The sequence below is a fragment of the Perca fluviatilis genome, chromosome 8, assembly GCF_010015445.1.
Source record: "Perca fluviatilis chromosome 8, GENO_Pfluv_1.0, whole genome shotgun sequence".
NCBI classification, from domain to species: domain Eukaryota; kingdom Metazoa; phylum Chordata; class Actinopteri; order Perciformes; family Percidae; genus Perca; species Perca fluviatilis.
The window spans coordinates 31,615,363-31,637,920 of NC_053119.1; the positions used below are offsets into that span (position 1 = coordinate 31,615,363).

Below are 22,558 nucleotides of genomic sequence, written 5' to 3' on the forward strand. Positions count from 1 at the left end.
GAGGTAATAGGGCGGTGGAAGGAGCATTTTGAGGAACTCCTGAATCCGAACTAATAGCCCTCTATGTTAGAGGCAGAGCTGGAGGATGACGGGGATTGTCGTCGATTTCCCAGGCGGAAGTCACTGATGTAGTCAAACAACTCCACAGTGGCAAAGCCCCAGGGATTGATGAGATCCGTCCAGAAATGCTCAAGGCTCTGGGTGTGGAGGGGCTGTCCTGGTTGACACGTCTCTTCAACATTGGCGTGAAAGTCTGGAACAGTGCCAAAGGAGTGGCAGATTGGGGTGGTGGTTCCCTTTTTTAAAAAGGGGGACCAGAGGGTGTGTGCCAATTACAGGGGTATCACACTTCTCAGCCTCCCTGGTAAAGTCTACTCCAAGGTGCTGGAAAGGAGGGTTCGGCCGATAGTCGAACCTCAGGTTGAGGAGGAACAATGCGGATTCCGTCCTGGTCGTGGAACAACGGACCAGCTCTTCACTCGCGCGATCCTGGAGGGGGCCTGGGAGTATCGCCCAACCGGTCTACATGTGTTTTGTGGATTTGGAGAAGGCGTATGACCGGGTCCCCCGGAGATACTGTGGGAGGTGCTGCGGGAGTATGGGGTGAGGGGGTCTCTACTCAGGGCCATCCAATATCTGTACGACCAAAGTGAGAGCTGTGTCCGGGTTCTCAGCAGTAAGTCGGACTCGTTTTCAGGTGAGGGTTGGCCTCCGCCAGGGCTGCGTGTTCTGTCACCAATCCTGTTTGTAATATTTATGGACAGGATATCGAGGCGTAGTCGGGGTGGGGAGGGGTTGCAGTTCGGTGGGCTGGGGATCTCATCGCTGCTTTTTGCAGATGATGTGGTCCTGATGGCATCATCGGCCTCGCGACCTTCAGCACTCACTGGATCGGTTCGCCGAGTGTGAAGCGGTTGGGATGAGGATCAGCACCTCTAAATCGGAGGCCATGGTTCTCAGCAGGAAACCGATGGAATGCCTTCTCCAGGTAGGGAATGAGTCCTTTACCCCAAGTGAAGGAGTTCAAGTACCTTGGGGTTTTGTTCGCGAGTGAGGGGACAATGGAGCGGGAGATTGGTCGGAGAATCGGCGCAGCGGGTGCGGTATTACATTCCATCTATTGCACCATTGTGACGAAAAGAGAGCTGAGCCAGAAGGCAAAGCTCTCGATCTACCGGTCAGTTTTCGTTCCTACCCTCACCTATGGTCATGAAGGCTGGGTCATGACGCCTCCCTAGGGAGGTGTTCCAGGCACGTCCAGCTGGGAGGAGGCCTCGGGGAAGACCCAGGACTAGGTGGAGGGATTATATCTCCAACCTGGCCTGGGAACGCCTCGGGATCCCCCAGTCGGAGCTGGTTAATGTTGCTCGGGAAAGGGAAGTTTGGGGTCCCCTGCTGGAGCTGCTTCCCCCGCGACCCGACACCGGATAAGCGGACGAAGATGGATGGATGGATGGATGGATGGTTTTAGCTATGATTTTTTGATTGCTAACGGTAGCTCATAGACTGTGTGTTAGCTCAAAAAGCCATTAGCATCTTGGAGGCTACTTGTCTCAAAGTGACGTATGCGCAAACTCACATCTGCACTCGTCGCAAAGTGACGCATGCGCGACTCAAATTGGCGCTCGACTCACATCGGGCAGTGACAGTTGGCTGCTGTTTTTGAGCTAGATTGCTTGTGAAGGCTGAGTCAAACTAATGTTAGTCACACAAGGATATTTGAGTCAAACAAAACAACAGCATTATAGTACACACAAATATTAAGACATTTCTGTGATATAAGTCAATAATACAAAATACTGACCGAAATGTGTTTTAATCCAGTAACATTAGTCGAACAGCTCCACTGTAGTAAGTATTTGCTGTAGGTGTTGACTGAAAAAGACTGTTCCTCCTAGATTTTTGTTTCCTGCTACTTCCGATCTAATTGGAGACGAACAGCCAATCAGAATTGACCTTTAATTCTCCGATTGGTTGGTTTTGTGGCACACCTGTAACGCCATGAAAATTTGAGCAAGTGTGTCTAGAGTTGAGCGCGCAGTGAAGAGGTTGAGAGCGAGGGAGACATGACCGGAGCGCAGCAGCGTCTACCTGCGAGCAGAGAAAGACATGCAAATACATTTATTATGCATGGAATAGGTTTTTGTTTACTCAAACTAAATTATTTTTTGCGAGTGTTAATTTCTGTTCAAAATTCAATGTAATGTGCTTGCAAAATATAGTTCTCTGTGCTCAAAACATACAATTACTCGCTCAGGAATGAGACATATATAACGCCATAAGTTTGCACCCAGGAGGCTGAAACAAGGCAAGTTTTAAACGTGCTTTTAGCCTATTAACATGTTCGATATGTCATTACAAGTGCCTACCCATGTGAAGTGATTCCTTCCAAGTGAACACAGTGAATCTGACTGCAGTAGATGTGAAAGAAATGCATAAATGTGCTAATTCAGCTCTGTTTAGTTCCGGTATTGAGATGGCAAGACTTAGGAACCATCTACAGGGATACAACAAAAATACTGTATTTATTAATTTAATGACTAAATAAGGTAGTGTCTCCAAACTTACCCCAATTATAACTGCTAGTTGTACTACAGCACTTACTTTAAAAAAATAAGCATATGCCTATTTTTGAAAATATTTTTGTATCTTTTTCGGTGTTGTAGTTTGTAGACGGTCCCGAAGCACTCGTCCTGCCGTCTCAACAATTAGCAATCAATTAGCAAAACTTTGTGAGTAGGACTGATGGGAATTCTCATGGAGAGTCAAACAGCCGACATTTGATGGTAAGATGTTTGAGGACCGGCGAACAAGAGTCAGATATCACTTCTGCATTAGTGCACCACGAGTTAAAGCACACACCCCCACCTTTCGACTTGCCAGTCGTGTCTTTGGCCTGGTCGAGGAGCATTATCAGATAATCTATCTTGTTGCCGATAAAATAAAAAAAAAAAAAAAAAAAAAAAAAAAAAAAAAAAAAAAAAAAAAAAAAAAAAAAAAAAAAAAAAAAAAAAAAATGTTTGCCAACAGCATACTTGGTATTGGAATAGGTCGGTTCCGTAGCCTCACCAACAGTCCCCCACATCTTCCTCTCTTACACCCATATCGCCTTCGGTAACCAGTGCGCCAGGTCTCTGATGTTTTGATAGATGTTGTAGACAATTTTGGAGCATTTTGTCTGATTTGTCCAATAAAGTAAGTGATAAGGCTGCCTGTGAAAATCCTAGTTTTATACAGTGTATGGTGAAAACCCAGCGCAAAGCACAGTGAGACAAATTTATCTTGTTTTTTCAAAGTGTGTGGGAACCTGTGATGACCCACTGTCATTTCCAACCAATCACATAATTTGTGCTGCCCCGGCTGTTAGCAACCCAGGTTGTGCGCAGATCGTATTGAAATCAAGACACAAAAACATAGGAAAATAGGGTCCATGTTGAAAAAAACGGTAGTTATCCTTTAAAGGTGATTCTGATACTTTGATAAAAAAAAAAATAATAATAATCTTTTTAGACCCAGGATTATAAAACACACATGCTTACACTACCTGTTATCAGTGGAGGTAGTTAATGTACTGCATCATTGACATGACGTGTTCAACAGATTACAAAGCAGATAATTTTCCAGCTTTGCAGATTCAGTTTGGTGGCATAAACATTGCTCTGAACACAGATAATGCTGCAACATTGCAGAATCAAAACAAAATGTCTTTTGCATCAGCAAACCAATGTTCACAGTAATTTCTGTGATTTATAGTGTTTACCCGGAGGAGAGGAGGAGAGGATGAATAATTGTTTAATTTTCTCAGACTGGAGCACACTGCAGCTCTGTTCAAGGAAATGAAAGGATAATAAAAGCGTAAATCCAGTAAACTAGAAGCATAGATGTGCGATTCATAGAGAAAGAAGTATTTAATACAAAATCATATGAAGGACAATATAATACAGTATAGATGAAAAAAGACATGAAAAAGAAATAATAAGAGTAACAGAAGAATGCATATAAGTGGAGTATTACTATAATAACCTCTGGAGAGCACCTTTCCCACTGGGAAAAAAACCCATTGTTTTTTGTCTTTAGTGGAAAAGACAAAAGCCATTGTATTTACCCAAAGGATAATTAATGTGAGCTAATGAAATGACTCTGCAGTAGTCACAGGTATTTATCGGCTCCAGCTCCGATCTGCAGTGATGGAAACATGACACCTAGGTGGACACACCAATTTTCGCTCGCAAAATTCATTGTTGTGATGCTATGACACTTGTCGCCTCTGTCTGTAACTTATGTGTAACTTTGTCACATCAGCCACAAATTTCGTCCGTCTCTGTGCAATATTGCACAAGTGCGTTACCTTAATGCTTCTTTTCACCTGCATGATTTTAGTGCTCGGGTTAATAAAAGTAATACCCTTTTAAAGCCGTGTCTGACATTTTCAATGTTTCTGACAGCTCTTATGTGATTTGAAGGTTAGACTGAAAGGATGAAGTTACAGTGATTTTAATTGCCCTGTTAAAGAAATAGTTTGAAATGTTGGGAAATAAACATTCTGATTATATTATGATTGTCACAAGTTAGGTAATGGCGATAAGGTCCAGAATTCATCCTGGGACTCTTCTCTATCTCCTGCTCTTTGAAACGTATCAGCTTACAACATTTGAAAAATTAAGCTATCTTCGAGCCCTCTGAATGTATTACCATCTTCTCTAATTTTTAAAGTTTACCAATTATTGCCCCTGCTGTTTCAGCGATTCTAAATTCCTCCTTGTTGACAGGATGTGTCATTACATTACATTACATGTCATTTAGCTGACGTTTTTATCCAAAGCAACATCCAATTAAGTCCTTTCAACCTTCAAGGTACAAACTCCAGATAACAAGTAGTAAATGCAAGTACATTAGCTTCAAATAAGCAAAACTACAAAGAACCATATTAAAGTGCAGCTGTAAAAGAAATATATACAGTTTTTTTTTTTAACCAAGGTGCAGTCGGAAGAGATGTGTGTTTAGTCTTTGGCGGAAGATGTGTAGGCTTTCCTACTTATGGCCGTCCTGATGTCAATGGGGACCTCATTCCACCATTTAGGAGCCAGGACAGCCAACAGTCGGGATTTCGTTGAGTGATTAGTTGTCCCTCGCTGTGAGGGGGTGGCAAGCAGGTTGGCTGATGCAGAGCGGAGTGCGCAGGCTTTGACCACTGGGTTTGACCATGTCCTGGATGGAAGCTGGGGCTGATCCGTTCGTGGCCCTGTATGCAAGTACTAGTGTCTTGAACCGGATGTGGGCAGAAACTGGTAACCAGTGAAGAGAGCGGAGGAGCGGTGTAGTGTGAGAGAACTTGGGTAGGTTGAAGACCAGCTGAGGTGCTGTTTTGAATGAGCTGCAGGGGCCGGATGGCACATGCAAGCAGGCCAGCCAGGAGGGAGTTGCAGTAGTCTAGACGTGAGATGACTAGAGCCTGAACCAGAACCTGAGCCGCCTTCTGCGTTAAAAGGGGACATATCCTTCTGATGTTGTGCAGCATGTATCTACATGATCGGGGAGTTGCAGCAATGTTGGCAGTAAAGGAGAGTTGGTCATCAAGCGTCACACCCAGATTTCTAACAGTCTGGGTGGGGACTACCACAGAGTTTTCAATTGTTATGGAAGGAAAAGTCAAGATTGAGTTTTTAGATGGTGTGTGGACATCCAAGAATAAATGTCAGTAAGAACGAGGAGAATTAGTTGGGTGTCTTTTTGCGTAGCTGTGGTAGGAAAAGCCATGCGACGAGATAGTTGGTGTTCAGAGACCAGAGGAGGGGACCCAGGACTGAACCCTGAGGGAACCCAGTTGTGAGTGTGCAAGGTTCTGAGATAGATCCTCTCCAAGTTACCTGGTAGGTGCGGTCTGCCAAGCGAGATGTGAGTAAGGAGAGCGCAGAGCCTGAAACACCCAGATTCTTGAGTGTCGAAATGAGGATCTGGTTGTTCATTGTGTCAAAGGCAGCAGAAAGGACCAGAAGGATGACGGCAGAAGAGAGAGGTGGTGGCCGGCCTTGAAGCCAGACTGGTGGGGATCAAAAAGGTTGTTCTGGTGGAGATAAGTAGAGAGTTGATTAAAAATGGCAAGCTCAAGAGTTTTGGAAATAAATGGAAGAAGGGAGACGGGTCTGTAGTTATTTACCTAAGAAGCGTCGAGTGTGGGTTTTTTGAGGAGAGGGGTCACTCTTGCTTCTTTGTGGGCGGGAAACTACCAGTTGACAAGGACGCAGAGGAAAGGAAGAAGGTCTGGAGCAATAGACTGGAGAAGGTGAGAAGGGATAGGAAGTAATCAGGTTAAGAATTTGATTGGGAGATATATAGTATAGTTGTTCTCTTAGCACGCACTGAGTCAGACAACAACGGAGCTGGGGAGGATTTGTGAGCCTGCCGTGAAGTAAGAGGATAGAGAGAGTCAAGAGAGGAGGATAGAATAGAGAGGAGAGTGTCTGTGTCAGCGTTGGGAGGCATGAGTGAGAAAAAGTCAGGTGAAGGGAGGGTTGATAAAGTAGATGAAGCCAGAGAAGATGGAGCGAGTGAGCGAATGTTGCGGTGTACAGTTACAGTATCTCTTGACATATGGTTGTAAGCTTGGGAGAGTGGGAAAGAGTAAGAGATGAAGAAATGGTCTGAGGTATGGAGTGGGGTAACAACTTGTGAGTAGGAGGGGAAGGTGAGAGTGAGAGGGCAAAAGAAGAGAGAAGATGTAAGAAGTCAGAAGATATTATGCTCATTTTCAGGTTCATAATTGTATTTAGAGGTTGTACCAGAATAGGTTTACATGGTTTAATTTTCAAAAAACACCATATTTTTTTTGTACTGCACATTGCTGCAGCTCCTCTTTTCACCCTGTGCGTTGAGCTCTATGTTTTAGCTACCGAGAGAGGCATCTCAATCAGCACTGGCCCAAGCCTTTTGGGGGACCTAAGCAGAATTTGATTTGGGGGCCCCCCTCCCACCACGCGGAGTCACCTGTGCTTGACGATTATTGACACAAATGTCCCGCTATAATGTTACATTATAAATGAATACAGTGAGGTTATGTATCAATACAGTGACGGATTATGAACTACTGTCCCCCTGGGCACAGATGCATAAGGACCCTCCCCCCCTACTCTATTTGTGCAAAAGTGGGTGGAAAAGGTGAGGGGTGCTCCCCCAGAAAATTTTGAATTTGGTAGTTGTGATTTCCTGTATTCTGGTGCATTTTGGGGATGGTCAGCTGGAGAAGGGCAATACCTAAATTTGTTCAGATTCATAGCGTTTTGCTTTTTGATTTATTAAGGTAGTGACTTCACGCATCTACTTGGGCTTCAGGGCCAAACAACACGTTCTATCCCACAGGACTTTATGTTTGAGTAAAATATTACATCTATTTATCCTAATAGGGATGCATATTTAGATTTTTTTTCCTGATCGATAGCCCGCCCGTGTTAACCGCTTATTAACAGTTAACAATCAGCCGACTAAGTCCAAGTCCACCCGTCTGGGAGAGTTAGCAGCCACAATGTTGCGTACATTGTTGTTGACACATGCAGCAACTTTCCCATTCCCCAAGTCTCCACCACATCAATTAGTTTAGCTGCATGGTTGTCAGCTGTGGGTCTGCCTGAAAAAAAATCAGGATTCATGATTTAAATCGATTACCCCCTACTTAAAATCAATCTGCAGATGACAAATAAATGACAAGATCACACACACACACACACACACACACACACACACACACACACACACACACACACAGGGCATGTATACCATTAGGATTATTCATGCCAATTTTATGTAAATATATTGGTTTGAGTGTTTTCCCTACCATTGTATTGGTGCCCTCCGTGAAAGAATAACAAAATGATATTATGCTATATATTCAACAAATTATATAATTATGCTATATATTCAACAACAACTAAACGGATGCGTGAGATAAAGCTGTTTTCACACATACAGGTAATTCACTTCTCGTTCCTCAGTAAAAGTCATTTGTCCATAGTCAAATTGCCCCTATTTTCACCTGTTGCTGAGTAACGTACATTAACATGCCATGGTCTCATGAGTGTAGCATACCTGTAGCAAGCTCCATCGTAGTAATTAGCGGTAAAAAAAAACATTGAAGAGGAGCTCCATGCTACAGAGCGGTGATTGCTAGTTGTTAAAGCAGCTACAGACCTCCGTCACAGTTCGGTCGTATCAGCAGCTTTTAGTGGATGTGTTGAGCCGCATCAGAGTTCCTCAACACCGGGTCAATGGTGCTCCGTCAGGTCAGCGGTAGTTATCCAATAATAGGTGACTTTGAGCCGGGTACAGAGCACAATGAGATGCTGGTCATTTCGGCGGATATTACGGTTAAGTAAGTAATGAAACGAGTAGTTAAGAAATTAACTAATATTAGCCGCTGCCGCTGCCATGTTGTTTGTGTAACGCGTGGGGGGAGGGCTGGGCCCATTCTGAACTACGGGAGCCCAGATGGGACCATCGGCGAATGTTAAGAGAAAAAAAACAACACTCGATTGGGGGCCCCCTGGTGGCCATGTACTGTACTCTATTCTAATACCACTCAGTCATCTTAAGAAAACACTTACGGGCCAATGACAGTAGTATAAATTGTCCTTATGGCAACGGTCAGTGTTCAGAGTACACGTTATTTACATGCAGTGTCATGTTTCCGATGTGGTTCACAGCCTCTGCTGATTGTGACGTCACGCCACCTGTCCTGCCCATAACTGTTACACTCATAGTTGGTAATACAGACCTGCAAACCTTGAAAAACTTTTTTGATTTTCATTTATTGTCGAAGTTCTGGTTCATGAACACGGTGGCACACACGTGGAAAAAATGCCATTAAATGTCAAATCTGTATACATTTTAAACCCTAGAAAATAATTATGTTCAAGTAGGCTACTTGAATTAAATAAAACATGAATTATATTAAATACAATTAATTGGATCATAATATAATCCAATAAAATACATTACACTGCATAATGAGCACTTTTACTTTTGGTACTTTAAGTATATTTTGAAAATACTTTTGTACTATTACATAGGGAAGATGTTGAATGCAGGACTTGTAACTGACAAGTCATTTGTAACTCTACAACACTGTTTTTTCTACTTTTACTGCAATACATAATCTGAGTAAGTCTTCCACCTCTGGAAATCACCAACAACAGTTGTGCATGAATACCTGCAGCAGTGTTTAACACTGAAAACACACAGCTCAGTTCAGAGTTTCCTTGTAGCTCTGCTACAGTAGCAGATAACCTTTGACGTTACCTGCCGGTCACATCGTCTCTAAACAGTCCACTCACAGCGAAGTCCTGCACGGATCAACAGATGTTAGAGTCTGGCGGCTGCTCGCTCTGTTTGTTATAAGACGCACACCGAGCAGATTAATGCGCTCACAGAGCCAATCTATGCAGATGTTACCTCTCGGTGTTTGGCTAGCTAATAAGCCGTTAGCCTGTTAGCTTGAGCTTTGTCTGAAGGCGCCGAGCGGCCAGCCAAGGTCCGACAGACAACGACACATTCCGCACATCCTCTGCTCAGTTTAACCGCTAACCCCCCGGTACCGGTCAGAGAGGCTTGTTTACTTTGTGTCTCGATCCTGCGGTGCGTCCAGTAACGGGCTCCGGTCAGTTTTTAATTAGCCTACATTAGTAACAGTTAATTTTGTTACGGTATGAACTTAATCCTAGGAAAGGCAAAACATATATAAGACCGTTTGTAACGAAATCCAAGACTTTGTATACCAAATGCAAGGCTTTATTAATAATAATATAAATAATATTTCTCCAAAGTTGACAGTGGTAAATTAATTCATTTCACAATTTCACCTTTCTACATCAAATCAGTTTACCTTTGCAAGCACCGTCCTCCCTTTGGGAAACCCATAGATATATGGGGGAAACCAACCAAACTAAACAGGAATGAGGGAGGAATAACACTTGCATCTGATGCTTTCATTTTACTATCAGTAGCCGATATTAGAGGAAGGAACCCAACGCTGTGATTAGTCAAACTCTTCTTCTTTAGTTTTTTTTCCAGCATGCTCGTGGCTGCTACGCTGTTTTAGCCATAGGTTTTAGCCGTCCACTACCATCAAGTGTTACTGAGACGGTTACTGCGCGTCAACGAGTGAACTCAAAGTAGTCACCTGATTTTCGCGTAGTTTAAAGTGACAAATCGTATCACCGTATTTTGATGTCAAAATGCGTATCTACTACGCAAAATGCATACAGGTTGGCAGGTCTGGTAATAGGTGGCACAGGAACAGCAACAAATAAAGCCATCTTAGCTGCAGCCAGTATGAACGGTGACAGTGTGGGTTTGGAGCTGAGTTAATGGCAGACTGTTGTAGCCTTCCAATGAAGCAGTCTGCCATATGATGTCAGTCAGCCAGTGAGTCACAGTAGACCAAGTACAACACTGTCCATCTGCTGCTCCCTGCAATACCATACACACATTAATATATAGAGCCTCATATACTGTAAGAAGCAGACCACACAAGCCAAACAACATGAAACTGCACAGAGTTGTGTTTTGAAATCCTGAGCCATGGGACCTAAATACAATTAGTATTGCAACACAGTCTCACGGCAGTTCGTGAAATGTTCACGTAATTTTTTTATCTATTGATTCGTGTACACGGACACATTTATCTCGTTTTTTTGTGATGGTCAGCACGTTTTTTAACGTGCTGACCATTTTTGGCTTGGGTTTAGGAAAACAATAACGGGACGCGAGAGAAAAGAAGAACAGGGACGTGATCCCCAGTCTCTGGAGCACGCGGGACAACAACGGGACGGTTTGGGTTTTGAAAAGAAAAACGGGGAAAGGAAAAGTGACACGCAGGACACGATCCCCGGTCTCCGGGGTGAAAGTCCTGTGTTGTTTGACCCATCCACCACCCCAACCAACCTCCCTATGCGTATTTTCGGCCTTTCTTACTACTCGCTACCGTAGTCCAGGGGCTTAGCCCAAAGCTAGGGGGGTCCGGGGGCATGCTCCCCTGGTGGAGATTTTTTTCCCAATTACGTCAGCTAAATGCACTATTTTTCAGGCTGTTTGAGATAATAGAATGCCTAAAATTCTATACACTATCTGGGAAAATGATGATAGTTACTCAGTGTAAAAAAAAAAATAATAATAATAATAATCACCAAGTAGAGCCTACAACCTATTTTGTATTTAATTGTTAAGGATGACTCATTTTCACCCCTGGCAACTAAAAAGAGGCAACCATTATCTGACTATTTTTAAGTTAGCCTACATAGGTAAAATTGGAATTTGGTGTAAACATCATTACTAATCTTAAGAGTTCAGTTCTGTTTAGTTTGTGCTTAGCTGATAAATTTGCTACATCAGAATCCATGAAATGGAAAAAAGAACAATTGAAGCTTTAACTGCACAACAAGGTTTATCGTGTATTTTTAAACAATACACAAGTAATAATAATGTAATATAATAAAACAATAAATATCTGTTTTAAAACAAGAACAATTTATTAATTCATATATTTCAATTTATACAAAAATTATCCTTAACAGGTAAAATAGAAAGCAATTCAGGTGAGGATGAAGGCCAGGTGAGGAGGGTAGTGATGGTGTCGAGTGGAAGAAGAGCAACAGCACTTCTGATAATCCTGCAAGAAATGATAAGCACAAATCAATCCGAGGCAAAACTTACAATCTAACAACAACATACAACAGGAAAAGGTCACCACCTGCACCACCAGAACAAGAATGACAGTTTAAAATCATTTTTTTAGTTTTGAGTTGATTAGCTGATTAGAGATCTTGTCAGGTCGTATAAAAAATGATTTGTTCTAAAATTCTAATACATTTGTACTGGAGTTTTGATTTACATGAGCTGTAAGCCCTTATCAGCAAAATTAAAACAATAAAAGGCTTGAAGTATTTTACTTTTTATGTAATGAATGTAGAATATATTAAAGATTTACTTTTTAAATTAATGTATGGGGGGGGAAAAATCACTTTTCCAGTGATATTGATGCATCTGTACTTGGAATTGTTGTCATCAGGAGGAGGAAATAAACTTTCTCATGTCTTTCTGATCTTCTTTATCACTATATTTCTCAATTAGTCTCTCTTCTTATCCCACTAATGTGCCGAGATTAGCTGTAAAACATGCCCTGAGATAACTTTTGATAGCATTTGATACAAGCTGTGTGTTTTGGTTTTACGAGTTATATCCATAACTTCAGCCGGTTAGCCAGTAAGCTCGCGACACCGATGAAACATACAACATGACAACATGCATGACAACAGCCCGCCAGCCCCTGATGACAAGTTAACGACGAAGAAGAAGATTTATATTCTTCTTCGTTAGTTTTTATTGGCAGTTGGCAAACAAGCTGAGTGATGCGCGATGCATTACCGTCCGCCACCACGCACGGTAATAGAGCTTTTGTTTCATTTTTTGCCGCTCCAGTCAGAAAGACTGAGAGAGGAAATGAAACAAGAAGTTATTTTAAAAAAGAAAAAAGACTGGGTTGAGTATTGTATTGTTCTAATCTAAGGAGGGTTGCCATGACAATAATTAAATATTACATTAGTGACAGAATAAGACAAAGGTCATTATTTTGGAGTGCACATCAGGGCCAATGGAAGCATGAAAAAAAAACAATACATAACACCAGGAAGAAATCAGAAAAGCCGCCTTTCAGAATTGCGCATGAAGACCGTGATACACACACATCAAATTGTCTAACACACACACCTACTGTACATACAAGCAATCCTTTTATGTTCTGTTATGTTTGGTTGTTTACATTTATCATTTACTAGGTCAGGGGTGTGAAACATATGGCCCGTGGGCCATAACCGGCCTGCCAAAGGGTCCAATCAGGCCCACTGGATGACTTTGCAAAGTGTGAAAATTGCAGAAAAGTAATTAATTCCAATTCCAAATTCACCACTTTAATCTCAGAGAATCAGGTGTTTTCCCATAAATTTACAACTTTAATCTTAAAAATTAAGTTTTTTCTCAGAATATTACCCCTCTCTCCAGGGTCCGTATCTTTATTTTTTTTCCTACAATGGCCTTAGAATGCTGTTGTAGCGGAAGTAACTTGCATTTGCCAACATCAATCTGACAAGAAACTCTGTGGCAGATAGAGTTTCTGGTCTTTCTGGAGTGGTTTACTGGTTTGGCCCACTTGAGATCAAATTAGGGGTATGTGGCTCATGAACTAAAATGAGTTTGAAAACCCTGTACTAGGTAGTGACAGTTTTTGCTGCTAGTCCCAAAAAAATACCTGAGTTACAATGCTTTATTCTGTATCTTAATTACAAAAATGTAACATGTTTTTCTGTTTTTTCATTTGTTATTTGTAGCCAGACTTTTCTTAAACTCAATTTGCAACTAAATAAAACAATATACTCATAGACAAATTGTGTCCAAGGAAACAATGTAGGAATAAAATGCAATTGTGTGTAGAAGCAATCACACGCTGCACTTTACCATGACTCATTAAAGGAATAGTTTGACATTTTGGGAAATGATAGATGTGAGGATCAATACCACTCTCATATTTGTCCTTTCAATATAAGGCTACAGTCAGCTTAGCTTCGCTTAAAGGTATAATATTTAACTTTTCTGCATTCAAATGTCTTTTTAAAAAATTACTATACCTATGTTATACATTTTGTTGAGTTGTGTACTTTTGTATTATCCTAAATGTCTCCAACAATGTCCAAACCCAGAGAAATCCATAATTTTAATCAAGGTAACGGTCTGTTACATTTGTTTGCCTGTCATTGGCATCTTATCCCCTTTGTGCATGCATCAGCATTGTGTCATAAATATTGCGTACTTTTTATCCAGTTTTAAGCCAACAAGGAATAAAGGACTTAAGTCATAGGATGAGAGAAGAGAGAAACAAGTTTGTCACAGCCCCCCTCCAGGATGTGTCCACCTAACAGTGTGAGAGACAAACTGATTTTTAACGTGAATCTGCTTTATTCAGTGTTTTTACTGGTGTTAATCACAAAATTTGTTTTGGAGAAGAGGAGACCTCTGCGGATAATTAGGCTCCTGGTTTGATTGAGAGACCCCTAGCTGGTGGGAAATTACATATTGTACGTTTAAAGACTGGAAACATGGGTAAACCATTACCCTGGCTCTGCACATCCCACGAAACGGCACAACCTGTTTTTTTTTTACACGTTTTACAACATGATGTAAAATGTAAATACACTTTAGAGGTGTTGGAAAGTGTAGTTCTGTATTTGCTATACTAAGCTAATCATCTGCTGACTTCCCAAAATTCCCTGCACTTCCCTACTGCAGAATGACAAATAGGTGCAGTACACAAAACTCTAGCAAGCATCAAATCCAACCTTAAATGCACTCAAACAGAGGGTAAGCCACTCATACTAGGGCAAAAGCTTATTGAACACAAGGAAGGTCAAATTAAATCAATCTACATTGAGCTATAAACTGATGTGATCTGCAAGCTTTTTCCCCTATTTGACAGTTATGCTTAGAGGATTGAACAAAATTGCCATTTGAATATTGTGGGAATTTGTGGCACAATTTGTGATATGTCTATGATTGCAACTTTACAGCTTACTGGAAGTACTGTCTCTGTCTAACTCTTTCTAACCTATTTGTCTTCTTCTTCCCAGACCCATACGAAGACCATTCAGGCTCTCTGCGTCTCATCACCATTAAACCCATGACTGCTCAGCCAACATACTCTTATCCCTCCTCCTCATCCCACAGCCAAGACTCTGTGGTCCTCAATGTGGAGGTAAGTCCACATCAGGGACAGATCTACAGGGCGGAAAGCTGCCCCCCTAACTTCAGTGTTAAAAATCTGTACTTGTAAAAACACACTGCCACTATGTCCACAAGCTTCTTAAAACATTGAAACAAACAATTAATTTATACTAATTAATGATAAATAATAATTGTAGATGTAATCCTAGTCCCCTGCCCCTCATATACTTAGCTACATCCTTAGTGACTGAGCTGCCCCCGAGCCTCTGAAGGTGGAGTCAGTTTCCCCAGGTGAAGTTTAAACACACGTTTTATTTAAAGTTACATTTGTAATAAATGTAATGTATGCTAAAGGCGAGTCAGCATCAACAACAGTGTCTATTACGTTAGCCAAAAGTCAAATTGCCCCATCGTGACTTGTAAGAGCATTCTGCCCTTTGATTAGTTTTGATTTTAGTAAAGACATGAACAGCATAATACAAAATATTACAAACTGGCATGTTTTAATTCATAACGTTTACAGAGGGTTGCCGTTTCGGTGGCGTTATGTTACAACACACTACACATTGCTTGCTGAGACCGATCATTTGTATGTGATTAGTTAAAGCGTAACTCTTGCCAAAATGCAACCTAGGGTCTTTTTGTGAATGTACCCGAGTCAAACTTTCATTTAAAAGCATATTTAGGACGGAATCGCCACTTTTAAGATTTACCGTATTTTCCTTTTTCGGTCAAATGGCCTTTTGAATGGGAGTGCTATGGGCACTTTTATGCTAGCCTCAAAATAGCTATTTTAAAACACTAAGAAGGCTCGAAACAACATGAAACTTTGCTTGAAGTATCACCAGGGGCTCTACACCTTAACGGAAGCATTGAAAACATTGTTTGTGTACCCAGAGTTTACTAAAAAGAAAGGTTTTGAACAACTCACCCTAGCTTGTGTTGTTTCCGGCCGCAGCCATTTTATCAGTCAAAAACAATCGATTTCAACATAAAAGGGAGGAAAGTAAAGATGGAAAGCTCCTAAAGCTTAGTTCCATATAAATGCATGGATTATTTCTTGTTTTGTCATTATTGAAAAACAATATTGACCTTGTAATTGAAAAAGGAGCCTCATATGGAGTCTGTTCATTCGCATTCGGATATCGACTTGTTTTGACTGCCGAGGTGGTAGCGGAAACAACAAGAGCTACGGTGAGTTGTTGGGATTAAGAAGGCTAGTCTAAACATAACTGTTGTGTGCATGTAATAAATCTGTTCTGATGTTAAGTTTGTTATGCTACATAGCTACAGGGCCCTACAGTGTAATGTAATACAAGGATAACCAGAGACTTTTTACATCTTGAAGTTTGCAGGCCAGAGTAGCTGGAGATATTAGCTGAAGCCTAAAATTGGGGATATTGCCAGCTAAGAAAATTCTGAGTAGTGCACAGGAGGAAGAGGAGGGACATGAAGAAGGAGAAGGCAGTAAACTGGAGAGACCAGGAGGGTCAGAGCAGGAGAAGACCACAGAAGGAGATGCAGAAATAAGTGAAAAAGAAGAGGAAAATGAAGAATTGAGTGTGAGGGATGAAGAGGAGACTGCAGATTCAAAGAGAGGGACAGAGGCAGGGAGTGATCAGGAGGAGGCAGATGAAGACAACAGGGGGGAAGAGGCCTGCCGTTACCCCTGGACCATATGGTTTGTTTATATTCTCCTTCCATATAAATTGCAGTACAGTAGCATAACATGTCATGTCACTCAGTAAAATGACATTTTTTCAGTTTTGGGCTATTTCTATTCTGTTGTATATGTTATAGGGTTAGATATGTACAGATATACATATATACATAGATTATCTAATGATGTTTTACAGTTTCTCTATCATAGCATTTGTTTGACCTTTTGTTTGATCATAATTACTGATAAAATAATTCAATTCAATTTTATTTATAGTATCAATTCATAACAAGAGTTATCTCAAGACACTTTACAGATAGAGTAGGTCTAGTAGTTCTCCCCTTTCTACCTGCCTGGTCAGTGCTGCTGCACATGAGGAGAGAGCACAGAGGGGAGGGCGGGGCTGCTCCTCAGTCACACAACAGAAGAGAAAGGTGACTGTTTCGGCGGCCACAGGAGAGACATACATTGCGTGCTCGCTGGACAATACTGGCGACTCTTTTTTTATTTTACAGAAAGTCGCTGTCTTTTCTACAGAAAGTCGCCAGATTTGTCGCTACTCGCTTTTGTGAAAAAAAGTCGCTAAATTGGCAACACCGCCCACACACACTGGCTCGACGCACACACCAGTACACAAGTATAAACATCAGACCACTTACGTAGGCTACGGTGAAAGCTCCGAACTTCCTGTCGAAAGCATCTGATTTATTTATTTTTTTTTTAAACTGAAGGCATTTAATGGCCAAAATATTATTAATAAATATTTGAATATATTCGAATATTAATATTAATTAATAAGAAAACGAACTTCGAATATGATTTTTGGGCAAAAGTCAAAGCCCTAGTCTAGACCACAGTCTATAATTTACAAAGACCCAACAATTCCAGTAATTCCCCCAAGAGCAAGCATTCAGTGCGACAGTGGCGAGGAAAAACAGACCCAGGCTCTTGGTAGGCGGTGTCTGACTGACCGGTTGGGGGTCTGATGAACAGTGGCAATAATAGTCACAATAAAGATAATGGATCAGTAACTACAAATAGTAGCTGTAGTATTTCATGGAATAACAGGGCACTGCAGGGTGTCACAGGATGTAGCAGGGCGTAGCAGGGCATAGCAGGGCGTCACAGGACGTAGCAGGATGCAGCAGGACGTAGCAGGGCACTGCAGAGCGTAGCAGGTGTAACAGGGCATAGCAGGGCGTGCAGCAGGACCACGGCGACAGGCTGCAACCATGATTTAGGGGCCACCCTAATCCAAGGAAACATGCTGGGCGAAAAGAAAACATATGGACTCCGGGGAATAAGCTCCCCAGAGCTAGGTTAGTAACAAGCATTTCTGGAACATGGATGCACACAGATGGAAAGAGGGAGGAGAGAGAAGCTCAGTGTGTCAAAGGAAGTCCCCTGGCAGTCTAAAACTATAGCAGCATAATTAAGAGAGACAGGTTAAGGAGAGGAGCCTGGTCGGGCTAGAACTCTCCCCAACCGGATCGGGCTGTACTGGCCTGTCTCCCTCTACTTTGATTATGTCATTGATTATATGGTAGATGAATCTAACGACTATGAAGAGAAGCCGAGAAGAGAAGGGAAGGGGTGCTGTGTCTGGAGAAATACACCCTCCCCCGCCGGTCTAGGCGAACGCTGCAACTCCTCACTCCCTAACTATAAGCTTTATCGAAGAGGAGAGTTTTAAGTTTACTCTTAAATGTGGTGACGGTGGTGACATTCTACTTTTAGAGACTCTAGGAACCACAAGTAGCTCTGCATTCTGGGAGCGCAGTGCTCTAGTGGGGCAATAAGGTACTATGAGCTCTTCAAAATATGATGGTGCTTGACCATTTAGAGCTTTGTAGGTCAGAAGAAGTATTTTAAATTCAATCCTGGATTTTACAGGAAGCCAATGCAGAGAAGCTAATACAGGAGAAATATGATCTCTTAGTTCTTTTCACAACACGCGCTGCAGCATTCTGGATCAGCTGGAGAGTCTTAAGGGTTTTATTTGAGCATCCTGATAGTAATGAATTACAGTAGTCCAGCCTGGAAGTAACACATGCCTAGTTTTTCAGAATCGTTTTGAGATAGGATGTTCCTAATTTTGGCATGTTACAAAGGTGAAAAAAGGCTGTTCTTGACGTTTGTTTTAAGTGGCCGTTAAAGGATATATCCTGATCAAAAATAACTCCTAAATTTCTGACAGTAGTGCTGTCCTTGTAATGTAATAATGTAATGGAGTCCAGGGCAATACCATCCAGAGTAGCTATATCTTTGGATAATGAGGTTCAGAGGTGTTTAGGGCCCAGCACAATCACTTCAGTTTTGTTTGAGTTTAACATCACAAAATTGTAGGTCATCCATGCTTTTATATTTTTGATGCATGCTTGGAGTTTAGTTTAGCTTAGTTTCGTCTGGCTTAATTGATAGGTATAATTGGGTGTCATCGCATAACAATGAAAGTTTCCTAATAATATTGCCTAGGGGAAGCATATACAAGGTGAATAAAATTGGTCCAAGCACTGAGCCTTGTGGAATGCCATGGCTAACTTTAACGTACCTGGAGGATTTATCGTTAACATTAACAAATTGAGATCGATCAGATAACAAGGACTTAAACCAGCTTAGTGCGATTCCTTTAATGTCAACTAAGTGTTCCAGTCTCTGTAACAGGATGGTATGGTCAATAGTGTAGAATGCAGCACTAAGATCTAATAAGACAAGTACGGAGACAAGTCCTTTGTCTGAAGCAGTTAGAAGGTCATTAGTAATTTTCACCAGTGCCGTCTCTGTGCTATGATGCATTCTAAATCCTGACTGAAAGTCCTCAAGTAAGCTATTGCTATGTAGAAAAGCACATAGCTGATTGGCAACTACCCTCACAAGGATTTTGGAGAGGAAGGGGAGATTAGATATAGGTCTATAGTTGGATAAGACCTCAGGATAGAGGTTGGGTTTTTTCAGAATAGGTTTTATCACAGCTACTTTAAATGACTGTGTTACTTAACCTGTTAATAAACCCATATTGATCATATCTAGTAATGAAGTGTTAACCATGGGTAACGCTTCTTTAAGTAGCCTCGTTGGTATGGGGTTTAAGAGAGAGGTAGTTGGCTTGGCTGAAGAGACCTTTAACATTAAGTTGAAGGTCTATAGGATAAAAGCAGTCAGTTTATGTCAGGTCTTGTCGTTCTTTCTAGCAGTCCTGTGTTTTTAGGTGAACCGTTAGAAGTTGAGGGCAAAATGTGATGAATTTTATCTCTAATTGTTATCATTTTAAAATTAAAATCAGAGCTATAGGAATAGATGGCTCAGTAGAGCTGTGACTATCTGTCAGCCTGGCTACAGTGCTGAAAAGAAACCTTGGGTTGTTCTTATTTTCTTCTATTAATGATGAGTAATAGTCTGATCTGGCATTTCTGCGTGCCTTCCTGTAGGTTTTTACACTGTCTTGCCAATCTAAACGAGATTGTTCCAGTTTGGTGAAACGCCATTTATTTTAAAGTTTTCGCGAGATTTGTTTTAATTTGCGAGTTTGGGAGTTATACCAAGGAGCTAGTTTCCTTTGCTTCATGATCTTCTTTTTGAGAGGAGCAACAGAGTCTAAAGTTGTCCGTAGCGAGGCCGTAGCACCGTCTACAAATTTATCAATTTGGGAGGGACTCTGTTATATTAAGGCACGACATTGAGTTAAATGCTGTTGGAATATCTTCCTTAAATTTTGCTATAGCATTGTCAGATAGGCATCTAGTGTAGAAGCTTTTATCTAATTTCGTATAGTCGGGTAGTGAGAATTCGAAAGTTGTTAAAAATTGGTCTGATAATAAAGGATTCTGCGGAAATACTATTAAATCTTCAATTTTGATGCCATATGCCAGCACAAGGTCGAGGGTGTGGTTAAAACAGTGAGTGGCCTTATGCACACTCTGACTAAAACCAATTGAATCTAGTAGTGAGTTGAAAGCAATACTAAGGCTATTGCTGTCAACGTCCACATGAATATTAAAATCACCTACAGTAAATTGTCTGATTTAAGGACTACACATGATAAAAACTCTGAGAATTCAGATAAAAATTCAGATAACGGACCTGGAACTCAGTAAACAACAAGAAATATAATTGGATGTAATGATTTCCATGTTGGATGTTGAATATTAAGAACAAGGCTTTCAAACAAGTTATAATTTAGTTTAGGTTTAGGATCAATTAACAGGCTTGAATCAAATACGACTGGGAGGAGTGGCTTCATTTAGACTAATATATTCTTCATGGCCCAGGCAGGTTTCAGTAAGAATAGATCAGTTTGATTATCTGATATCAAATTGTTCACCAATACTGCTTTAGAAGACAGAGATCTAATATTTAATAGCCCACATCAAATTTTCCTATTCTGTTCTATCATTGCAGTCGTTTTAATTCCAATTAGGTTGTTAACTATAGCCCTTCTTTTGTTTACCTATGATTTAACCGATCTGAGTCGGGGGACAGACACCGTGGTTATTACTATGAGTTATTACTATGAGTGGGCGACTGCTCTAACGGAAGCACAGAGGAGCGCGTTGCACTGCACCTCTGATTTGTAATATCAAACTTGGGTTGTCATGGTTTATGACCGATAATAGACTCGGCCCGATTTTTTTATATGAGAGTTGCTCTGTCCAAAGTGGGATGAATGCCATCTCTCCTAATCAGACCAGGCTTTCCCCAGAACGCCCTCCAGTTATCTACGTAGCCCACATCATTAGCTGGGCACCACCCCGACAACCAGCGGTGGAAGGATGACATGCGGCTGTACATTTCATCGCTGATCAGGTTTGGCAGGGGTCCAGAGAAAACTACTGAGTCCGAAATTGTGTTTGGCTATAAGCGCTTAAGTATAACTGGCAGCGCCGGCCCGAGCCTTTGGGGGGCCCTAAGCAGAATTCGATTTGGGGGCCCATCTCCCACCACGCGAAGTCACCTGTGCGATTTTTGATACAAATGTCACGCTATGATGTTACATTATAAATGAATACAGTAAGGTTATGTATTAATACAGTGACGGATTATGAACTACTGCCCCCCTGGGCACATATGCATAAGGACCCTCCCCCCCTACTCTATTTGTGCAAAAGTGGGTGGAAACGATGACGGGGGGTCAGGGGGTGCTCCCCCAGAAAATTTTGAATTTGGTAGATGTGATTTCCTGTATTCTGGTGCATTTTGGGGATGGTCAGCTGGAGAAGGGAAATTCCTAAATTTGTTCAGATTCATAGCCTTTTGCTTTTTGATTTATCAAGGTAGTGACTTCACGCAACTACTTGGGCTTCAGGGCCAAACAACACGTTCTATCCCACAGGACTTCATGTTCTCTATTTATCCTAATAGGGATGCATATTTAAATTTCTTTTCCTGACCGATAGCCCGCCCGTGTTAACCGCTTATTAACAGTTAACAATCAGCCGACTAAGTCCAAGTCCAGCCGTCTTGCATACATTGTTGATGACACATGCAGCAACTTTCCCAGTCCCCAAGTCTCCACCACATCAATTAGTTTAGCAGCATGGTTGTCAGCTGTGGGTCTGCCTTACATACTCTGTGTTAGTAGGAAGTAGGGCTGGGCGATATGGCCTCAAAAAAATCTAAAATGGCCCCCTACTTAAAATCAATCTGCAGATGACAAATAAATGACAAGATCACACACACACACACACACACACACACACACACACACACGGGGCATGTATACCATTATGATTATTCATGCCAATTTTATGTAAATTGTATTGGGGGGGCGCCCTCCGTAAAAGAATGACAAAATGATATTATGCTATATATTCAACAAATTATATAATTATGCTATATATTCAACAACAACTAAACAGATGCGTGAGATAAAGCTGTTTTCACACATACAGGTAATTCACTCGTTCCTTAATAAAAGTTCAATTCATTTTGACTTTAGTCTGCAACCTTGCCTCTATTTTCACCTGTTGCTGAGTAACCTACATTAACATCCCATGGTCTCATGAGTGTAGCATACCTGTAGCAAGCTCTTTCGTAGTAACTAGCCGTAAAACAAAAAAAAATACATTGAAGAGGAGCTCCGTGCTACAGAGCGGCGATTGCTTGTTGTTTAAGCCGCTACAGATCTGCGTCACAGTTCGGTCG

The 22,558-nt window shown here is 41.4% G+C and overlaps 1 protein-coding gene across 1 annotated transcript in view; it reads left to right on the plus strand.

Moving 5' to 3' along the window:
• Nucleotides 1-22,558, plus strand: part of LOC120564288 (UPF0606 protein KIAA1549L-like) — a 141,179-nt gene that overhangs the window by 74,382 nt on the left and 44,239 nt on the right. Inside the window, exon 7 of the mRNA XM_039809145.1 lies at nucleotides 14,664-14,788. Within this exon, the coding sequence (XP_039665079.1) occupies nucleotides 14,664-14,788 (125 nt within the window). The remainder of the gene's footprint in view (nucleotides 1-14,663; nucleotides 14,789-22,558) is intronic.